Source organism: Polistes fuscatus, unplaced genomic scaffold (genome assembly GCF_010416935.1).
Source record: "Polistes fuscatus isolate 324 unplaced genomic scaffold, CU_Pfus_HIC Scaffold19, whole genome shotgun sequence".
NCBI lineage: Eukaryota > Metazoa > Arthropoda > Insecta > Hymenoptera > Vespidae > Polistes > Polistes fuscatus.
The window spans coordinates 1,442,888-1,461,629 of record NW_025113095.1 but is presented as its reverse complement, the minus strand read 5'-3'; the positions used below and the strand labels follow the sequence as shown (position 1 = coordinate 1,461,629).

General features: G+C 35.0%; 3 protein-coding genes across 3 annotated transcripts; 2 read left to right on the top strand and 1 right to left on the bottom strand.

Moving 5' to 3' along the window:
- Positions 1-95: 95 nt before the first annotated feature.
- LOC122515890 (odorant receptor Or2-like) lies at positions 96-1,734 on the top strand. Its single transcript, XM_043633383.1, has 6 exons — positions 96-358; positions 619-766; positions 849-1,079; positions 1,161-1,274; positions 1,446-1,601; positions 1,684-1,734. Exons 1-6 carry the CDS (start codon positions 96-98, stop codon positions 1,732-1,734), a joined length of 963 nt encoding a protein of 320 aa, XP_043489318.1.
- A 766-nt stretch (positions 1,735-2,500) lies between these two features.
- On the top strand, positions 2,501-3,532 carry LOC122515889. Its single transcript, XM_043633382.1, has 3 exons — positions 2,501-2,757; positions 2,860-3,181; positions 3,269-3,532. The coding sequence occupies exons 1-3, from the start codon at positions 2,501-2,503 to the stop codon at positions 3,506-3,508; spliced, it is 819 nt and encodes a 272-aa protein (XP_043489317.1). The 3' UTR covers positions 3,509-3,532.
- Positions 3,533-14,446: 10,914 nt separating this feature from the next.
- On the bottom strand, positions 14,447-16,264 carry LOC122515834. The gene is made up of 4 exons (XM_043633338.1): positions 16,235-16,264; positions 15,710-15,915; positions 15,094-15,237; positions 14,447-14,892 (listed from the first exon to the last, which is right to left on the bottom strand). Exons 1-4 carry the CDS (start codon positions 16,239-16,241, stop codon positions 14,806-14,808), a joined length of 444 nt encoding a protein of 147 aa, XP_043489273.1. The 5' UTR covers positions 16,242-16,264; the 3' UTR covers positions 14,447-14,805.
- Between the last annotated feature and the right edge of the window lie 2,478 nt (positions 16,265-18,742).

The window sequence follows — 18,742 nt, the reverse complement described above, 5'->3', positions numbered from 1 at the left end:
AAAGAAAAGAAAAGAAAGTTTTGTTCGGTTCATATCATCGAGATAATTTTCTAACCAAGTGTTGGCGGCGTATTTTATAAAGTAAAATTTCAACGATGATGATTTCTAACGTCAGTCCGATAAATCGACTCGTAGAGTTAAGTCTTCGTCTTATTGGTCTCTGGCCTGGTTATTCTTACGAAGTAATTCATCGTATCGTTTGGATAATTAGTATGTGTTCTACTCTTGTTTTTCAATATTGGTATCTCGTGATGCATTTAACGTCAGGTGATTTGCCCGATTTGATGGATTGTTTGAGTATAACCCTGTCCAATAGTGTCTTTTTTATTAAGTTAATTATACTTTGGGTGAAAAATCGGTAAGCGTTAGATAAATTCATTTCTACGCATCTAGAAGTTTTGGTCAATTGTTTTCTCTTTCAAACTGTGCATATATTATTCTCAGTGTCTTCGGTGATATTTTAAAAATGATGAACGAAGATTGGTTGAACTGCGCGAACGTACAAAATAATTTGGAAACGATGTCGAACAGGGTGACGTTGTCCAAACGTTTTTCGAGTTTCTTCGTCAGTTCTTATTCGATAGGCGTTACTTTTTTTCTATCTTTCGCTTTGTTCAGCCAAGAAAAACAGTTAATTTTGAAAATGGAATTGCCATTCGATGCTACGAGATCACCGATCTACGAATTGGTTAATATCGTTCAGTTTCTTCAAGAATTTATGGCTGCTTCGATGTCAAGTATGCTCAGTGCATTTCTTGTTACATTGGTAAGCGCAATATTAATAATAATCATTTTTCTAAGTTTTTCATTTAACAATTATAAAAATTTAAAAGCTAAAATCAATTTAGATATTGCACGTTGATGGTCAAGTTGAAATAATATGTCGTCAACTATCAGATATATCATCGATGATCCGAAACGGCGAATCCTGTAGTAAGATATTAAAATTATCGATCTACAAACATCAAAGGATCATAACTTTTACAGATAATATTGAAAATATATTTACGTACATTGCACTGATTCAATTCTTATCAAATACACTTGTTATATGTTCCCTTGGATTTCTGATTGTTACGGTAAATAAATATCGATCGATATTTCGTAATTATGTATTATATCTTTTTGTTTCTTTCAAAAAATCTCTTCTCTTTTTGCAGTCTTTGGATTCCGAATTGAGGTCTGTAATTTTAGCTAAAACGGTCCCTTATTACGTTCTTGCAAATCTCGAAGCATTTGCCCTTTGTTATGCTGGTGAATATCTCAGTTCCAGGGTATGTTTAATTCCTAAGTAATTTGAAATATAAATTACTTCCAAAAATAACATACCGAGTATTGAAAAATGCGTAATAATTTTTAAAATCACCTAACATCCATTTTCTTCATTCGACAGATTATATAAAAAAATGTTAATTGCTATAAATATGTAACTGTTTTATTTTTAGAGCGCAGATATCGAGAGAGCAGCTTACGATTCGACTTGGTACGAATTGGATCCGAACGAAAGTCGATTTTTATTGCTTCTAATGGCCAGATCAAGAAAACCATTTGTCATCACTGCTGGAAAGTTTATGAATTTATCGTTGGAAGTATTCGCTAGTGTAAGATATTCTTCCCCGACGAGATTTTATTTATTTTCTTTTTCTAATTAGAATAATAGTATATAGAAATCATATGTTTCAGATGTTAAAAGCTTCTGGATCATACGTATCGGTTCTTTATGCGATGTATTAAACATTTCTAACTAATTTAATTCTATCACACACTCTTTTGGCAATTCGTATAATATAAATAGAACCCTTAGGTAGCTTTTATAATATTTCTTTTGTATGCTTTTTCTTTCCTCCAAAAAATACGATATTTTTTTAAATCGAATTAACGTTGAACTTACCAGAAACTATGTTGGAATTTTTGTTAGAACAAAATTCAATTTGTTTTCATTTTTTCTTTTCTCTCTCTCTCTCTCTGTCACATTTTCGTGGAAATAAAACTTTGTACGTTATTTCTTTAGTAAGAAAAACAAGAACGATGTGGACAGCTCTCGCGTGTAACTCCCATGAATATGGATTTGCATTATTAAATCGAATGATTTTCGATCACGAAGGGTTCTCTCTCTCTCTTAAACTTATTATTTCTATATTTTAGTTTTTTTCCTTCTCAATTCAAGATCTACGTAATAATATGTTTTTCCTCTTTCTTTATGTATTCTTTAACGTTGGACGCTATAATCATACTTGAAAAACTATCAATTTAAAATGAAGTGAGGAAAAGGAAAGATTGAGGGGAGGGGGCTGATAGAGGCACCAATAGAAATCGTTTATGCAACAAATCTCGTATCATTTCTACTTCATTTTCTTTCGATCGGAGTTCCTTCTTCTTCTTCTTTTTCTTCGTTGTTGTCTAATGATCGAGATACTGTTTTATCGATGGTGATAAAAAATAAATAAATAATACGCATTGAAAGTTTCGAAGTTGAAGAAAATTCGAAATCACAAATTCAATGTTACCTGCCAGTCCAATAAATCTTTTGCTCGAGTTTAGTCTACGTTTCACTGGATTATGGCCTGGTTACGCTTACGCTATTATTCATCGAGTTCTTTGGATTTTGACAATGTGTTCTACCCTGTCTTTTCAGTTTTGGTATATTTTGACGCACTATCGATCGGGGGATTTACCAGGTTTGATGGATTGTTTAAGTATCACTGTTTCTAATAGTTTACTTTTTCTGAAATTAATTATACTTTGGATGAAACACAGGTAAGTGTTACTTTATCAATAAGATTTATTTGTTTAATTTCATTTTTGATATAATTCGTCGAGATCGTTGATAAAATTCAATGAAAAGATCTATTCCATCAGAGTGTTTAGTGAGATTTTGAAAATGATGATAGACGAGTGGAGAGAGTGTCTAATCCTGAAAGAAAACGTTGAAATAATGTCGAAGAAAGTGAAATTATCGCGTCGTTACACGAACTTCTTCGTTGGTTCTTATTCCGTAGGCGTTACATTCTTCCTTTCGTTCGGTCTATTTGCTCAAGAAAAACAATTGCTTCTTAAGATGGAATTACCATTTGACGCTACGAGATCGCCGATTTACGAGCTCGTCAATCTTGCTCAGTTTCTTTTAGAATTCGTGGCTGCTTCTACCTCGGGTATGACGAACGCGTTGCTGGTTACTTTGGTGAGAAAAAGTTACCACCGAAAAACTTAAATACTTTGCCTTTTACTTTTTTCTTTTTCAACGTTTTATTTTATATGAAATTTTGAGATACTCCACGTCGACGGCCAAGCGGAAATAATCTGTCAAAAGTTGTCAGAAATTTCTAAAATGGTGAAGGATCGTCTACCCTGTAATAAAACGTTCAGACCTTTGATCAACAGTCATCAAAAGGTCATAACTTTCGCTGAGAATATTGAGAATATATTTTCTTACATAGCATTGATGCAATTTCTTTCGAATACATTGGTGATCGGTTTATTGGGTTTTTTGATCGTTACGGTGAGCTGATATTTGATTTTTCTTTCTCTTAAATTATTCATTCGAAGATTGTGGAAAATATGCTGTTCGATAACAGTCGCTCGATTCGGAACAAAGATCTGTTATATTGGCAAGGACTATTCCATATTATATTTTAGTCAATTTGGAAGCTTTTGTTCTTTGTTTTGCTGGCGAATTTATAAGATCTAAGGTAAAGTAATAATTATTAATAATATTAGCAATGATACGCAAGTTCATAAATGATTTCAAAATGTATCATTTTTATTTTTAGAGCACGGCTATCGAAAAAGCAGCATACGAATGTAATTGGTACGAACTCGATCACAACGACAGCAGATCTTTACTGTTTCTGATGATCAGATCTCAAAAACGATTTAAAATCACTGCTGCCAAATTTATGGAGTTATCTTTGGAAGGATTCGCTCAAGTAAGTTCTCTCTCTCTCTCTCTCTCTGAAAAATAAATTTAGTATTTTGATATTTTTCTTAATTTAATTCTCTTGTTCGTTTGTTTTTTTTATCGTTGTAGATGTTGAAAGCATCAGCTTCCTACGTTTCTGTACTTTATGCCAGCTATTAAATTGAATTTTGAAATTTATTATATTTTTAGTTATCTCTATTTATTAAAAGAAAATTAAATAAATATATAATTATTTTGCATATATATTAACAAAAGAATATTGAAATAGCGTATTTTGATAATTAAATCAATGCATCTTTCTCGTAGAGCCCTTTCATCGTTTTCTAAGATATCAATTCCATAATACTTGTGGTTGCATCGGATAAAAATAGAGAGAGAGAGAGAGAGAGAGAGTAGAGTTCAAAGTTCACTTTATAAAACCTTATCTTTTTGTATCATCTCTCTTTTATTGCTTATTTAAAACAAAAGGAAATTACAAGCTTGGCTTGGCTACGAAACGCAATCATCTTTTTCTCTTTCTCTTTGACCATTTTTTTGTTTTCAAAGTATTACATATTTAACGATCACTGCTGTTTCCAATACGATCGTGAATAATGTTCCACTGCTATAAATGTCCGTTCTTTTTCTTATTAATATTAATTCGTAATATTGTACTTCGTCACCTTTTTCTATTCGAGGAGTTTCACGATCATTGAGAAACTTTGTTTTACGCCGAGAGTACGAGTTTTACGATGAAGTATTCAGTAGGTGGAAATTACGGATAGAGAATAATAGATAAACTGTGTTTAGTTTGCCGAGTGTGTGTGTGTGTGTGTGTGTGTGTTGTGTAGGAGAGAACGTTTGAAATAAAATACCGTATCTTATGGTAATAATAGATTAAGATCGCTTTCAGTATTGTTCTAGATCATTCTACGATACAGAAGGTAAAGGCTTCTTCTATTATAATAAGTAAAATCATTTGGGCTCATTGTGTTTCAAATTTAATTATCGGCCTTTATTACGTTATTGTATTATACTGGTAAATTCGTTATCGATTATGTTAATTACGACGAGGATACCGATCCTTAATTCTTATTAATGAAAATGATTCTACCTTTCAACAGTAGCAACGTGGCATCGAAATATAAAACGATGTTCTTGTTATTATTAATTTTTTCACGAACTTACGATCACAGCTGTGATTGCAGTTTTATACTTTTGGTGATCGTCTCTTTGGTATGTGATTCTACAAACGTAAAAACTCTTTGAAAAAAAGTGTTTACTCGTATGTTCTTTTGCAGGTAATTCACGTTGGGTGGTCAAGACGATAGACTCTGTGAAATCCTGTTACGTATAAGTGGAAAGGATATGAAAGGAAGAGGTACACCGTTCGATACACTCTGTCTGCGATCTTTAAACATCAAAGAATCATCCTTTTTCTCGAATAACATCGAATCTCTCTTCGTATATTTCAATCTCATGCAATTTGTGACAAACATATTCATCGTATGTTGCTGTGAGTATATTAAAATCCAAAAATATAAAAAACAAAATACAACTAAACAAATATCAAAATGCGTTTGCATTAACTTTGTCTACGTTGGATGTATCCTGATAAAAAAGAAAAAAAATATAATGAAAATCGGAAAGCCACGAATAAAAACATTGGTATTAAACGTATCCTCGTAAAATAAATTTATCAAGAGACGCGAGTAACAAATTGAAAATACATTTTAATAGAAACGTCAAGAGTGAAAAGAAAAAAGAAAATAATAACGAACACATTTAATGTATTATAAATGTCGTGGGGAGGGTAGGTAAAAAATGATAAGAAAAAAATTAAAAATACATTTGATATAAATGTGATGTACAACAAAATGTAGAAAACAAGGAAAATGAAGAAGACACATGGAAATACAAATTTCGTGCATCGTGTAAAAGAATAGAGATAAATGTAAAAGTGCATTTTTTAACGCGAATGCATTTAATACGATGTAATATATCGAATAAAATTAGATAAGGTATGGTTTTTAAATAAAATATATATTAGAGAAAGGAAAATAAATAAATTGGATCGTTGTAATCGAGCAAGTAATTAAAAATTGAAGCAGAAGGAATACAAAGATGCAATTTCTTCTATTTTTTGTTGTACATAGCGATCGTGATCGAGGCCTTTGTCATCTGGTTCGCAGGAGAGTACGTCACTGCCAAGGTCGGAGCCAGACACGATCGATTCGACGCTATTCGTCTGTCCTTTTCTCTTCTTCCTTCCTTCCTTCCTTCCTCCTTCCTTCCTTTCTATCCTCTCTCTCTTTCCTCATGTTGTCGAAAAACAAAACCAACAAATTTATATTTTCTACATATTTTTTTCTATATTTCATAATAATCCAATCAAGCAATTTTTATTTGGTTTTGTCTTTTCTTTTTATTTCTTTTACCGATTAATATTAAATTGTTTTAAATTATAACAGCTTCGGCTGTTGTACACGTCTCTATTCTGCTCGTCATATATCGATCAGATGATTATTAATAGTCATTTATACGTATATCTATCCGTACGTGAATATGCATTCAAAATTCTGTTAAAATATTAATAATTATTACGAGTTAACATATTAAATTTTTCAATTCTACATATGCTATATTTCAAATTACAATTGCTATCAATGATAGAATAATTTTGAACGATAGTCTTTAGTCAATTTTAATTGATAATAATTCTTTTATAATAATAATACAACAAACTAAACACAGATTAGATACGTGCTAATGTCCATGCGTCAAAATAAATGTGATTAATGTATAACAAACAATAGGAACGAACAAACAACTATTCTGTAAGAAGATATTGTTAGAAATTGTTTTACGCAACGTTCGGACGTCATATTAAATTATCCCATGGTTTATATAACTAATGTTCATAATACCTTATATATACGTACACTTTATATAACTAAAAATTTCTAGATTATCCCTATTGTCGATCCTCGCATATATTTATCGTAGAAAAAAGAAAAAGGAAAAAAGAAAAAGAAAAAGAAAATAAAACTACAGAAACGTGCATACGCGTATATTGAAGCTAATAATAATGATAATTATTATTAATGTTGAAACAATTTTAGAAAATAGAGAAAAAAGTGTGATCGATCTTAGTAGAAGAAAGTAGAAGAAAGATAGAAAGATTAATCGTAGGAAGATAAAAAAGAAAAAAAGATAGGAAAATGATCGACGATCGAAGTTTAGAGATCGAATCGATCATTCTAACAACGTTCAAAGCAGTTTTATCAGTCATAGAGAAATAGAAATAGAAAAAAGGACGTTTATATAATATTGTATGTATATGCTCGACGAAATACATGCGACTACGTCAGAGAGAGAGAGAGTTTCGACTATTTTGGAATCGAAAGCACAACGACGAAGGCTTTTCGTGCACGATTCTCTCCAGGAAAAGCTGATGCTTCCTTCTCTCTCTCCCTCTTGCTCGGTATTGCCAGCAGTAGGAACTTCCCCGGGCCGAGCGAATTGGTCTCCATGGAAACCACCCCAAAGCCAATCCGGGGTGCATTCGTACGGACATTTACCCCTGTCGAGGCGCGTCTGCAACTACCTCGCTTTCCACACCCCTCTTCAACCCCTATCTTTCTCTCTTCTATATTCCAGCAGCATTTTCACCCTTCTCCCTCTGCTTCTTCCTTCTCTCTCTCCCTCTTTCCCTCGTTCCTGTCTGTCTGTATTTCCATCTCTCTTTATCGTTGATTTTTCCCTGTGCGCCTAGCACCATGCAACCCCGCAGACACTGTTGCGTGCCCGATTGCCCAGGACCGAACGTTTAATCCTTAGGACCCTTAGTCATACATCCCTTTTATATTATACAATCTTCTATTATTTATATACGCGATATAAACAATTTTCTGATTATTAATTATTTATTTATTTATTTCCTTTAGATTCCATAGATTTTTTGTAAAACAAATTATATTCATTTTTAAGTATAATTTTTTATTCGATTCGAGGGAGAAAGATTTTGTTTTCTTTCTTTTTCAAGTGTCTTCATTTGAATTTACGTTATACGAAATGAAAAATTTTCAATGTTTGTACAAGTAATATAAATTTGACTATCCATGTATATATTGAAATTTGAGTTTTGCTCGCGGCGAGATCTTCGGTATATCCTTATTTCGATAAGGTAAACTCAGTCGAGGAGTTGGAGAAGGACGATGAAAGAAGGGCGAGCCAGCCAGCCCTTAACGAAAACTTCGATAATTAAATCTCTGGTGAGATGAGGGAGGAAAAGCTTAGGAACTATATAGAGGAAGAAGATTTTCCTTTGTGCTCTTGTCGCGAACAAGCGATAGAAGAAGGAACATCGAAGCTTCCTATATTTCTTTCTTCTTTTTCGAGAGAAGGAAGAACCCTCTCCCTATCTTTCCATCCATACTTTCGAGTTCTAACAAACAACCATAATGCGGTTGATGTACGAAGTCGGATCTAATTTCTATACTTTAATCTTTTTCTACTAAATTTAACGAACAATTGTCTCATATTCCTGCCGTTTTTATTTTGATCCTCTTATTTCTTTTTTTATACACAGTAGAAGATACAAACGATTACTATCGACTAACCATAATTTCGTTTAAACAATCGACCACTTGTTTTATTCGATTCGAGTGTCAACGATCGAGCCTGAAATAACGTTGGATTAGGTGCTTAATGAAACGAATTCATTTCCAATAATACCGACACCGGTAATCGATAATAGCAAACGGACCGTATACACATGCTGAATTTCGATAGATTTATATACGCAAATCGTTGATAGAAATAATCAAACGTGAATTATCGAACGAGGTCTTTTTTCTATGCGGATCGATTATATTTGTTTATGGAAGGAAAGATAAAAACGGCCAGACAAAAAGAGACCAAGAGTATAACAATTCACTGGCATATCCACGCGTTGTCTTGATACGTGGAAAGAATACTTTACGATGTTAAGGTAAACGAATTTTCGATAATGCGAACCTGGCACGCCAATCTTTTTCGCGCACGCGAGTTTAACATCCTACAAAGAGCGCAGAAGAAAGAAAGAAAGATATCCTTGAATCTAGATACGTTTTGCAGTGTATATCTATCAGTATGCTTTAAACCTTAGACGGGCTACATATATATATCGTAAGGGGTGAGGAGGGGGTGGTTGCTTTTCTATCTCGCATTTTTATTTTTTTCCTCTTTCTATTGTTGATCGTGAAAGCACCGGAGCTTACTGCTTGCATTGCTCACGAAGAGAGATAGTGTCTGGGCATATACCCCTACCAACTACGATATATGTTCAACAATATCCATCAAAAGAGAGAGAGAGAGAGGGAGAGAAGGAGAGTACTATTCTATCGTGATACCATTACAAACCGTTCTTACTCGAGTAAAGGCAATTACACGAAAATCTTTCTCCATTCTTTCCTTATTTATTTTTATTTAACTGCAGAAAATTGTTCGATTGATAATATCATACTTTTTGATTATGTTAATTTATTTACGAATGTTCTAGGAAATTTCATCAACGCGTGTGTGTGTGTGTGTGTGTGTGTGTACGTGTACATCGAAAAGATTTAATTCAAAGAGGAACGTTTGCACCCTCGACATCTTCAATTGTACGTGTTAATTCAAGGATGCAGTTCTAACAGAAACTGCCCTTTTCCTCTGTATCTCCAACATATATATGTATGTATGTATGTATGTATATGTATACGTATATGTAAATATGTGTGTCTGAAAAGATATACACGGAGGCAGGTATGCATGCATATGTAAAACTCGTGAAAACAAAAGGTTCTATTTATTCATGCTAATTCGCAAAGCAAATCTCACTCTCACTCTCTCTCTCTCTTTCTCTCTCTCTCTCTCTTTCTCTCTCTATTTTTCTTTATTTGTATTTTCGTTCATCCTTTTCTCTTTATTTTTTTTCTAACGCGTGATATTAATCTTTTCGGGGAAAAGAGAAATTTCATTAATTTCATATAACGTATAATTGCATTCTATCATAAAATTTCTATCTCTGGGATAAATGAATGAAAATTAAAATATAATACATTAATATTGTAAATATTTGATTGTAACTCTCCTACGCTACATTAACTCGAACGTTAAAATAACATTCGATTTAGCGAGGAAAGTTCGTCTATTGAAAAATATATTTCCACCTATCGAAGCTCGCATTTCAATTGCATTCCATTTTAATATTGGATTTTCATACTTTCACGAGAGAAACGATAAGAAGAATTCTGCAACGATATACGTTATTTAATCTTCTTCCTGCGCCGCACACGATTGGGGTGTTATGATGGAGAGAATAATGTAGAATAGTAAAAAGTACGACATAAAAAGAGAGAGAAAACGATATTGTACAAGCGCAAAAGGGTGCTCGGTTAGTGTAACTTCTTTTTCTTTTTTTTTTTCAAAAGAGCCCGAGGCTATGGTTGCATGAACAAAAAAAAAAGAAAAAAGAGAGAGGATCGTTGATCCGATCCATTGTTAAGAGCCAGCTGATGTCGTCGCGTGCCAGTTGCGTGCGAGACTAACCCCCCATCCGTTTCATCACCCCGTTCCTCCCTTTCTACCCCTTCTTCTCGCACGCGTATTATTTTCGCTCGGCTTTTGCACTCGTTATGTTAATTTTTATACGGATACTTGTTCTCTCTCTCTTCTTTTCTACCAAGAGAATCCCCATACAAAAATTCTTTCTTTATTTTACCTTATTTAGGTCACGTATAACATTAGATTCGCTATTGTTAAATCTTTTGCAACAACCTCTCCCACCCCCCTTCCCTTCCCTTCCGTTCCCTCTTTTGAAAATTGCTCGGGTGTGTCCACTTTTATTTCATCCGAGAGAGTAAAAGAAATCCCGCGTCCAATCCTCTCTCTTTATTTTTAATATATGTATGCACGACGATCGGACGAGCCTAATCGATTCGTTCTACCGATCTAATATCGCGAACTAACGCCTGTCACGTTATTGTTTATGATTTTTCAATCGACAATTAATCCAATTATTACACGAATTTTGTTCGTTGATATATTAAATATGATACTTAATCATCTTCCATCGAACCAACGAATTTTCATTTTCGCAGAAACACGCGTAAGTGGGTGTAAAGTTACCATAGAAAGAATCAAACTGTAGATTCGAATAGAATAAAGCTGGGGAGATGTATAAAGAAGAAGTTGGTAGATTATTCGTTAAATTTTGGTACACCCTGTATTGTCGTGAAGCCATTAAGGACCTTGGGGTCCTGTGATGGAGGCGTGTACGCATAGCCTCTACTTATGGCAGATGGCACGAGGAGGCCCGTGCGTCAGGCAGCTGCAACTCGGACATATCCTATGTGTATATACACATATAAGTATGCATATGTGCTCTACAGAAAAAAAAAGACAGAGAGAGAGAGAGAGAGAGAGAGACAGAGAGAAATTAGAGCGTGGCAGATAGTAGCATGCATATACGCGTATTAAGGTAGACCAACGAGAAGCCTCATAAAAAAGGGGAGGGTCCAAAATGAGCAGGCCCCATGAATTGGGTCTCTTCGAATACCAAGGAAAAATTCTATTCTCAACGAGAAGAACCTGTTCGTTTTATTGGGTTGGCAAATAAGTGCGGATTTTTTGGTTGGCAACTAAGCGAGTATGGTTACTTTAATAAAAACCTACAGGTCTCCGGGGGACCTCTCTCTTTCTCTCTCTTTCTTTTTATCTATCTATTCTTTTAACAAAAACTTACTGAGATGCGCGGCCATATATATACACCTATCGTAATATAATTAATTATTAACACATGATATTCGTTCGAGAGTGTAGAAGAAAATAAGAAAAAAAATAAGAACGCGCGTAGGAAACATTCGATTTTACTCGAGTAATCGTTTTCCTTCCTCCCCCCCCCCCTGTAAAGAAAAGTCTGCGTGAGTTTTTACGAAGTCGAATCAAAGTAATACTCCTATTCGTGCGAGAAGAATAAGAAGAAAAATGGATTTAAAAAATTTACCTCTTAAGGTTTTCCTATTTCTCGTAGTGTTCGTGTATTTTTCCGTACAATAAGGATTCAATAAAATCATGGAGCTTTTATTCGTAAGTTACAATTTACGTGAAAGCTTTAGAATGAAAGAGGTGTTATATCCACAAGATGGAAAACAGTACCGATGCTAACAGGACAAGAGAAGAAACAGCAACAGCAGCTGCGAAATTATTTGAATCGACTCGAGTGAGCAGCTGTCCTCTTCCTCTCTCCCTCTTTCTCTCTTGCTCTCTCTCCTTCTCTCTTTTCGAATATCCCGATTCTGCTTCTGGATTTCGTGTCTCTTGCACCATATGGACCGTCTAGATTCGAGTGGGCTCTGTATTCCCTAAATAAATTCTTCGTCCAACCAGTCTCGCCAATCTCGTGTCAAAGTTTTTCTAATCGAACTACTACTGTGCTGATAAAACGGTACATTTCTAGATATGTATACTCCTTTTCTCTTTCTTTTTCGTTTTTTTATTTTGTTAATCAACGAGTCGGTAAATATATTATTTACGTTTACGCGTGATTTATATTTGAAACTAATTTCTAAACGTTTTTCACCAGTTTTAGATATCCTTTTTTTTCTCTCTATTCTTTTTTTGTTAATATTTAATCCTCGAAAAAATATTGTCCGTTTCATCTCGAAGAAATGATTATTTTTGTCGAGAGAGTAGTACCGAACTGTCGGAATTTCAACGAGACAGAGAAGCATTTGTTGGATTCTCGATGCAGATTATCTATCCAGATAAACGTGTGTGTGCGTGTGTGTGCGTGGGTGGGTGGGTGCGAGGAAAGGGTTGACCGGCAATGGTGCGCGCGAGCGCGTAATTCCGCTCGTCGTCATAGTCGTTTATCGATGGTGACGAATCGACGTGTGTCCAGAGGAAATCGCAATAAACGAGGATTTCGATATACATATACACGCGTACACGGATAAAAGGTAGAATGATATGCGTTTCGAGCGAGATGGAATGGCGAATGAAAAGACAATCGCGTGTATGCGGATTATTTTCCGACGGTATACGCGGTACGGATGCGCCACGGATGCGCCACGGATGCAACGCGTTTATTAAATCCGCGTGGTGCTAGTTCATATCCACTTTTGTCTTCCCACCGTGAGTACGAACGGATATCTACCGTGCCGAAATTGCCTGTCACGTTATTTTTTCAAACAATTTTTTCCTATTTAACAACGCCTTTTACATTTTTCTTTTTCCCCCAAAAAAAATATTATTTCCAAAAGATACAAAAAAAAAAAAATATAAACGATAATCGTTCCAGTTAATTGCGAAACAAGCGTACTTCTTTCTCCCGAATTAAATATCAAATATATTATAATGTTGACTAAAAGAAAATTTATTTACGAATTAAAAAAGAAACGAAAGTTAAAAAGAATCGATAATCCTTTTATAAATCTCTCCCTGGTCTTCTCTCTCATTTTGTCGTTCACAATTGCATTCGAGAATAATCACTCTGGTACTGCCTTCGGGCAAATCGTTCAATCGCGAAACGAGTTAGAAACGATTTCGAAGTAAAAGTAAGAAGGGTAGCAGTGCTCTTGTTCCTAATATAATATACATGTATATATACGCGTGCATATACATATATGCCCCCAGTGTCGAAAAAAGGGGAGGGAATTGGGTGGGACGAGGGTTGTTCATTGTCCTACGTAGATTCTCGTCTCAGTGCCAGCTGTTGCCATTTTTTTTCCCCTTCCTCCCCCCGTTTTTCTTTCTCTCATACTCATTCACCTCCCCCTTTTTTCCAACGCGCATTTTCCTTTGTTGAAAATCATCCACGTACCGAGCGACGATCCGTACCAAAATTAATCAAAAGGGAACGGATCGTCTGCACGTGGACATCGCCCCCTTACCACCTTCTCTCTTCTCTCTCTCTCTCTTTCTTCATGGGGAAGCATCTCACTTCGATCAAATATTAAATAGCATGAACAACGTTCAACTATTCTTACCAAAGCTTATTCCCTTTCCCTCTTACTGTTTTTTTTTCTTCTAGTTACGTTGCCCTTCTCCTTTTCTATCTTTCTTATCTTTCGTTCACCCTACGAACGTGTCCATGACGGTAGTAACGGGGTGGATAAAGGGGTAGGAGGGGAAATTGCCGGCTGGCCACGTGCCGTCCATGGGAGTTGTAATGCCGCAACGGCCACGTGCCCAACACGTAACGGGTGTACTCTGAGGAAACGACCACCGGTTGCTCTCCTTTCTTCCATTATATTACTTTTTGCCAAAGTTTTTTGAATTATCGCGAAGAGAACGGTTTGGAACAAAGAAGCGAACGAGAAAGAAAGACTGAGGATGAAAAGTAAATCCCACGCAAGCCAGATTTATTTGTATTCGTCCATTTGTTCGCGAGTAGATCGATGGTTTCTTTTCGATTGAACATCTTACTCGAATTATTTTTCTAATCGCTTTCAAGGCATATGTAATAATAATATGTAATGTGTCATAATCAAGGCAGTATGTTCTTTAAAGATGATCTGTGTATACCTCGAACGAATAATTTAATGGAAGATTTAACAACGGTTTCAAAGTACACGATTAAAATGGAAGCGAATTTAATAGTCATCCTCGTACACTCGATGGAGGACCCCATAAACGAAACACAGAGATCGTTTTCATCGGAAGAGAAAGGGGATGATAAATGACTTTTCTTCGCATACTAAGCACGTCGTTAGAAGTTCCTTGCCAAAAGCAGATAACGGGACGATCGTCGTATATATCGCAAAGAACAACCATCTTCTTTCCTATGAGTTTTCTATTATGAAAAAGACAACTTTCGAGTTATGTACGATTTTGATCTATTTCGTTTAAAAGAATCCAAAGCAATCAAATTGCCGAAAGAATCAATTTTGAACGAGGACCTCGTATTGCCTGTAAGGAACTTCCTGTCCGTTGAAAGGTATATACAAAACCCCATGACTTCTTTGCACCTAAAATAGACAAAAAAAATGGAGTCTAGCATGCGAAAGGCTCAAGAGTTCGGAGGATGCAACGGAGGAAAGTGCACATTTTGGTCGTTTGTTTGGAACTATCTATTGTCTATTAAACAATAAATATCGTCTATTGATTTGGCATGAAAAAAAAGGAAGGAACTTATGGGACAAGCTAATATATAAGAATATAGAAATTACCTTGCCAACGCAAGGGACACCATTGTGATAAGTACGACCAACGAATAGAACTTCGCCATCAACTGTCCTACCAGCTTCAACGGCATCCTCGGGTACATGTCCATGACTCGCAGGAATCCATTTGAACTCCGCTGTCATTAGAATCTAATCGACAGAGAATAGACGACGAGGATTATTAAACTTTGTTTAGAAATATTCTTCGAGTGGCCTATACTTGCTCTAATCGATTCGTAAGTCTCTCGAGTAAAGAGATAAGGAATATAGTTGATATAATTATATACTTTAGAATATATACGTATATACAATTTGTACAAAAGTTTATTAGCTAATCCTCTTTAATATCGTGCCAGAGCAAATAAATTATTATACATGGCTATATAGCGTTAATTATTCACGCTTCTCTCTTCTTTGCTGATACTCGAAAGTATTACGGCAAACAGAGGATTTCATGTTTATGCGTGAAATCATTAGCATAATATTCCACGAAGAAATTCTACGTCTTTGTTCGTCTGTTTGTTCGTAAAATCAACATTTACAGATTTAAACTACTTTTAACGACTCGACGTTGAAAATTTTTAAGGAAAATATCAATGGAGTATTTAGATTTTTGATTTACCTCGTATTCATGTTTTATATGTTCACCCCCATCGTAACAAACATAAGCAACATTGTGATCTGGTTTTACTTTAGCTGGTAAAACATCGCCATGGTGTCTGGCACGACCAACCACGAGATTCATACCATCTAAATCTCTGCCAATTGTAATCATATTTGGTTGCCAGTAACATCTCACACCGTGATGATAAGGAACCCATTTATATCCTAAAATGACGAAGAATGATGGTGTATTCTTCTTAATTATTTTTTCGTCCCAATGCTTGAGATTTTTCGAGAAGTTTCTTATTCCATTGATAGAACACATTTACGTTTTAATAATAAGTTATTTAAAAGAACATATCGCGATAGAGATATCGAATCTAGATAAGATTTATCTGAATTACGACTTGCTATTATAGGTGTCAAAACACGAGTCAAAAATATCAAATGATGCGTACTTTAGTCGCGTGAAAATTTGTTAGAATATAAATCAGGCTTGTTTAACGAATTAGAAATATTTCAAATAGTATGTATATATATATACCTGGCATTTTGTTGCGTCGATTAATCGATAAGATATAACGCTTCTTATTTTTAATATATATTTTGCGCAATGAACTCTCCTCGCGTTTTCCGACACGTCCAAGTTTGAAAGTTTATTATCTAACGTTAAACGATTGCTAACGTTTTATGAGAGTAACGTGCGACGGACTGGGCGTAACTGACAAGATCAAAAACGAAGTATAGACACGTTTAACGCGTTATCTCAAACAGGCTTATCGTTTCTCGCTAGAACTCGTCTGCTCAGTTCAAACATATGAAACGTATTTTGTCTGGTTAGATTCGATGGTATTTCTTTCTACGAAAGTAACTCACGGCTCTGTCGGCTTTTAATTATCGAATAAAACATAATGTAGTACAAATAGTCGTACATTTGTTGATGAAAAAAATGGAAATACGTTCATTAGATCATTCGATACGCGAGGCACCCGGTATATTTATGCATATAAATAGGATGAAAGGAAGATGATCATTCGTAATGGAGGCGACGCGGTTCGATTTAAAAATGAGCTCGCGCGTCGTCCGACGACGATTCGATTTAAAGTCAATCTGGATTAATTGCATAATTCGTTGCGCACCGACGACGGATTACGTTGCGAGATAATTTCATTCGTTTCATGGTAGGCGAGGCAGAATGATTAAGAGCCATCTAATGCGAGCGCGTATGTGGATATATATGTGCGTCTATATGAGTGTGTGCTCGAGGCACTCGATTAATTGACTCGATTAATTGACCCGATTAATAACGAAAAATCTATTAACTTTTACCGATTTCTATTCTCTTTTTAAAACTACTCTATAAAATATCCGACTCATGGAATTCGTTTTTAACTGAAAGAAACAAAAATAAGAACAAAAATTCCTACATATTTTTCTTCCGTACTATTTCAAAAGTATATAGATAGTAAAAGATAAATATAAACGTTATCAATATGGTCTTTAGCCTAAGTATCGCCACGTTTCATGGAAGACCGAGATAAGATTGATCATTGATCATAAGAGTAGATAGATCGATTTTCAAAATCGAGTATCTTATCGATAATACTTCGATGATTAATGTGTTTTCGCTTCTTATACATATGTATAGTTGCGTTCACTACGCGTCTAAAGATTAAGGAATATTTGAAGTATCATAAACACAAGAGGATGCATTGTCGACGATGAGAAGTATGGTCGTAAACCAACCGAGTATGATTTTAAGTCGATCGATGGGTCTTTTACATTTTTTATAAGCTGCCTAAGATCACTATGAAATTTTGTCATGTCTGTAGGAGTGTTTTACGCATACTCTCTTAAACGTTCGTGTATTTTTTTCGAATATAATAATAGAAGAGCAAACGGTTAATCTCTGAACTCCTACGCCAAGTAAGGATGATGATATTAAAAAAAAAAAAAAGAATCACAGATCAAATGAATTCTAAACAAAATGGAAAACAAATATTCCGGAAATTAGAAATATTCCCTATATTTCTGAGTATTATTATTTTCCACGGAAATAGAAAGAGAGAGAGAGAGAGAGAAATATCGGAGATAGTAGTTGGTTAAAAAGAAAGAATTTGTATCGAACTTTATTTTTTATTCGTTTCCTTCTAAACATTCTTTTCCCTTTTAATCGAAGTCGAAGGCTTTTAATGAAAGAGAAACGCTTCCGTGGAATCGCGGCGGTGCTTCGTAATTTGCGGTTTACCTTTAACAAGCGGGAAATAGCGGTGTACAGGCGTACCGTGTAATTATCTACTATGAAATCGGTTCGACCAAAATCATTTCGTTTCGCGGTAAAAGCTCCAACTCGGTAAGTGGATGAAGAAACCTAAACATGCGAATACGTTTCTATTCGATATTACAGTGAACTTACTAAAAAAGTAGGAACGACAAACCAAAAATATATATATCTACGTCGTTCGTTTTAATTTAATTATCTTATCTTATCTTTTTCAACTAAATTATATCGCGATATTTCGATGATTTCATTTCTTTTTCTCTCCGAAATTTTATTTGATATGTTCACACGCATGTGTGCACACGCGCAGTCCATAGAATGAGATTTACATTTAATCGCAAATCCGCGAACGCGACCTCGATAACTTTTCCCCTTATTATTCTCGGTTATCGAGTGAGCTGGAAAAAGGAGGGTGGTGTTGGCACACTACGCATAAAAGGAAGGACGAATAATCGCTAGAATTCCCATGACGCGTCGAGGGGTCTCATGGGAGGACAATGATGGTCCGGATCATGGGGAACCCGAAATGGAAAAAAATAGACAAATAAAACTACTACGAATCGAATCCAATACGTTCTTTCTTCTTGATGAAATATTTTCATAAAATATCTTTATTAAAAAATGAATAATAACATCTAGGATAATTCTCTCTCTCTCTCTCTCTCTCTGTTTCTTACTCTGAACGAAATAATGAGCACTAGAAGAGCTTCGACTACGAACGTTCTGCCTTTTCTCTGATCACGAGAAAGAAGAAAAAGAAAAATATGATAG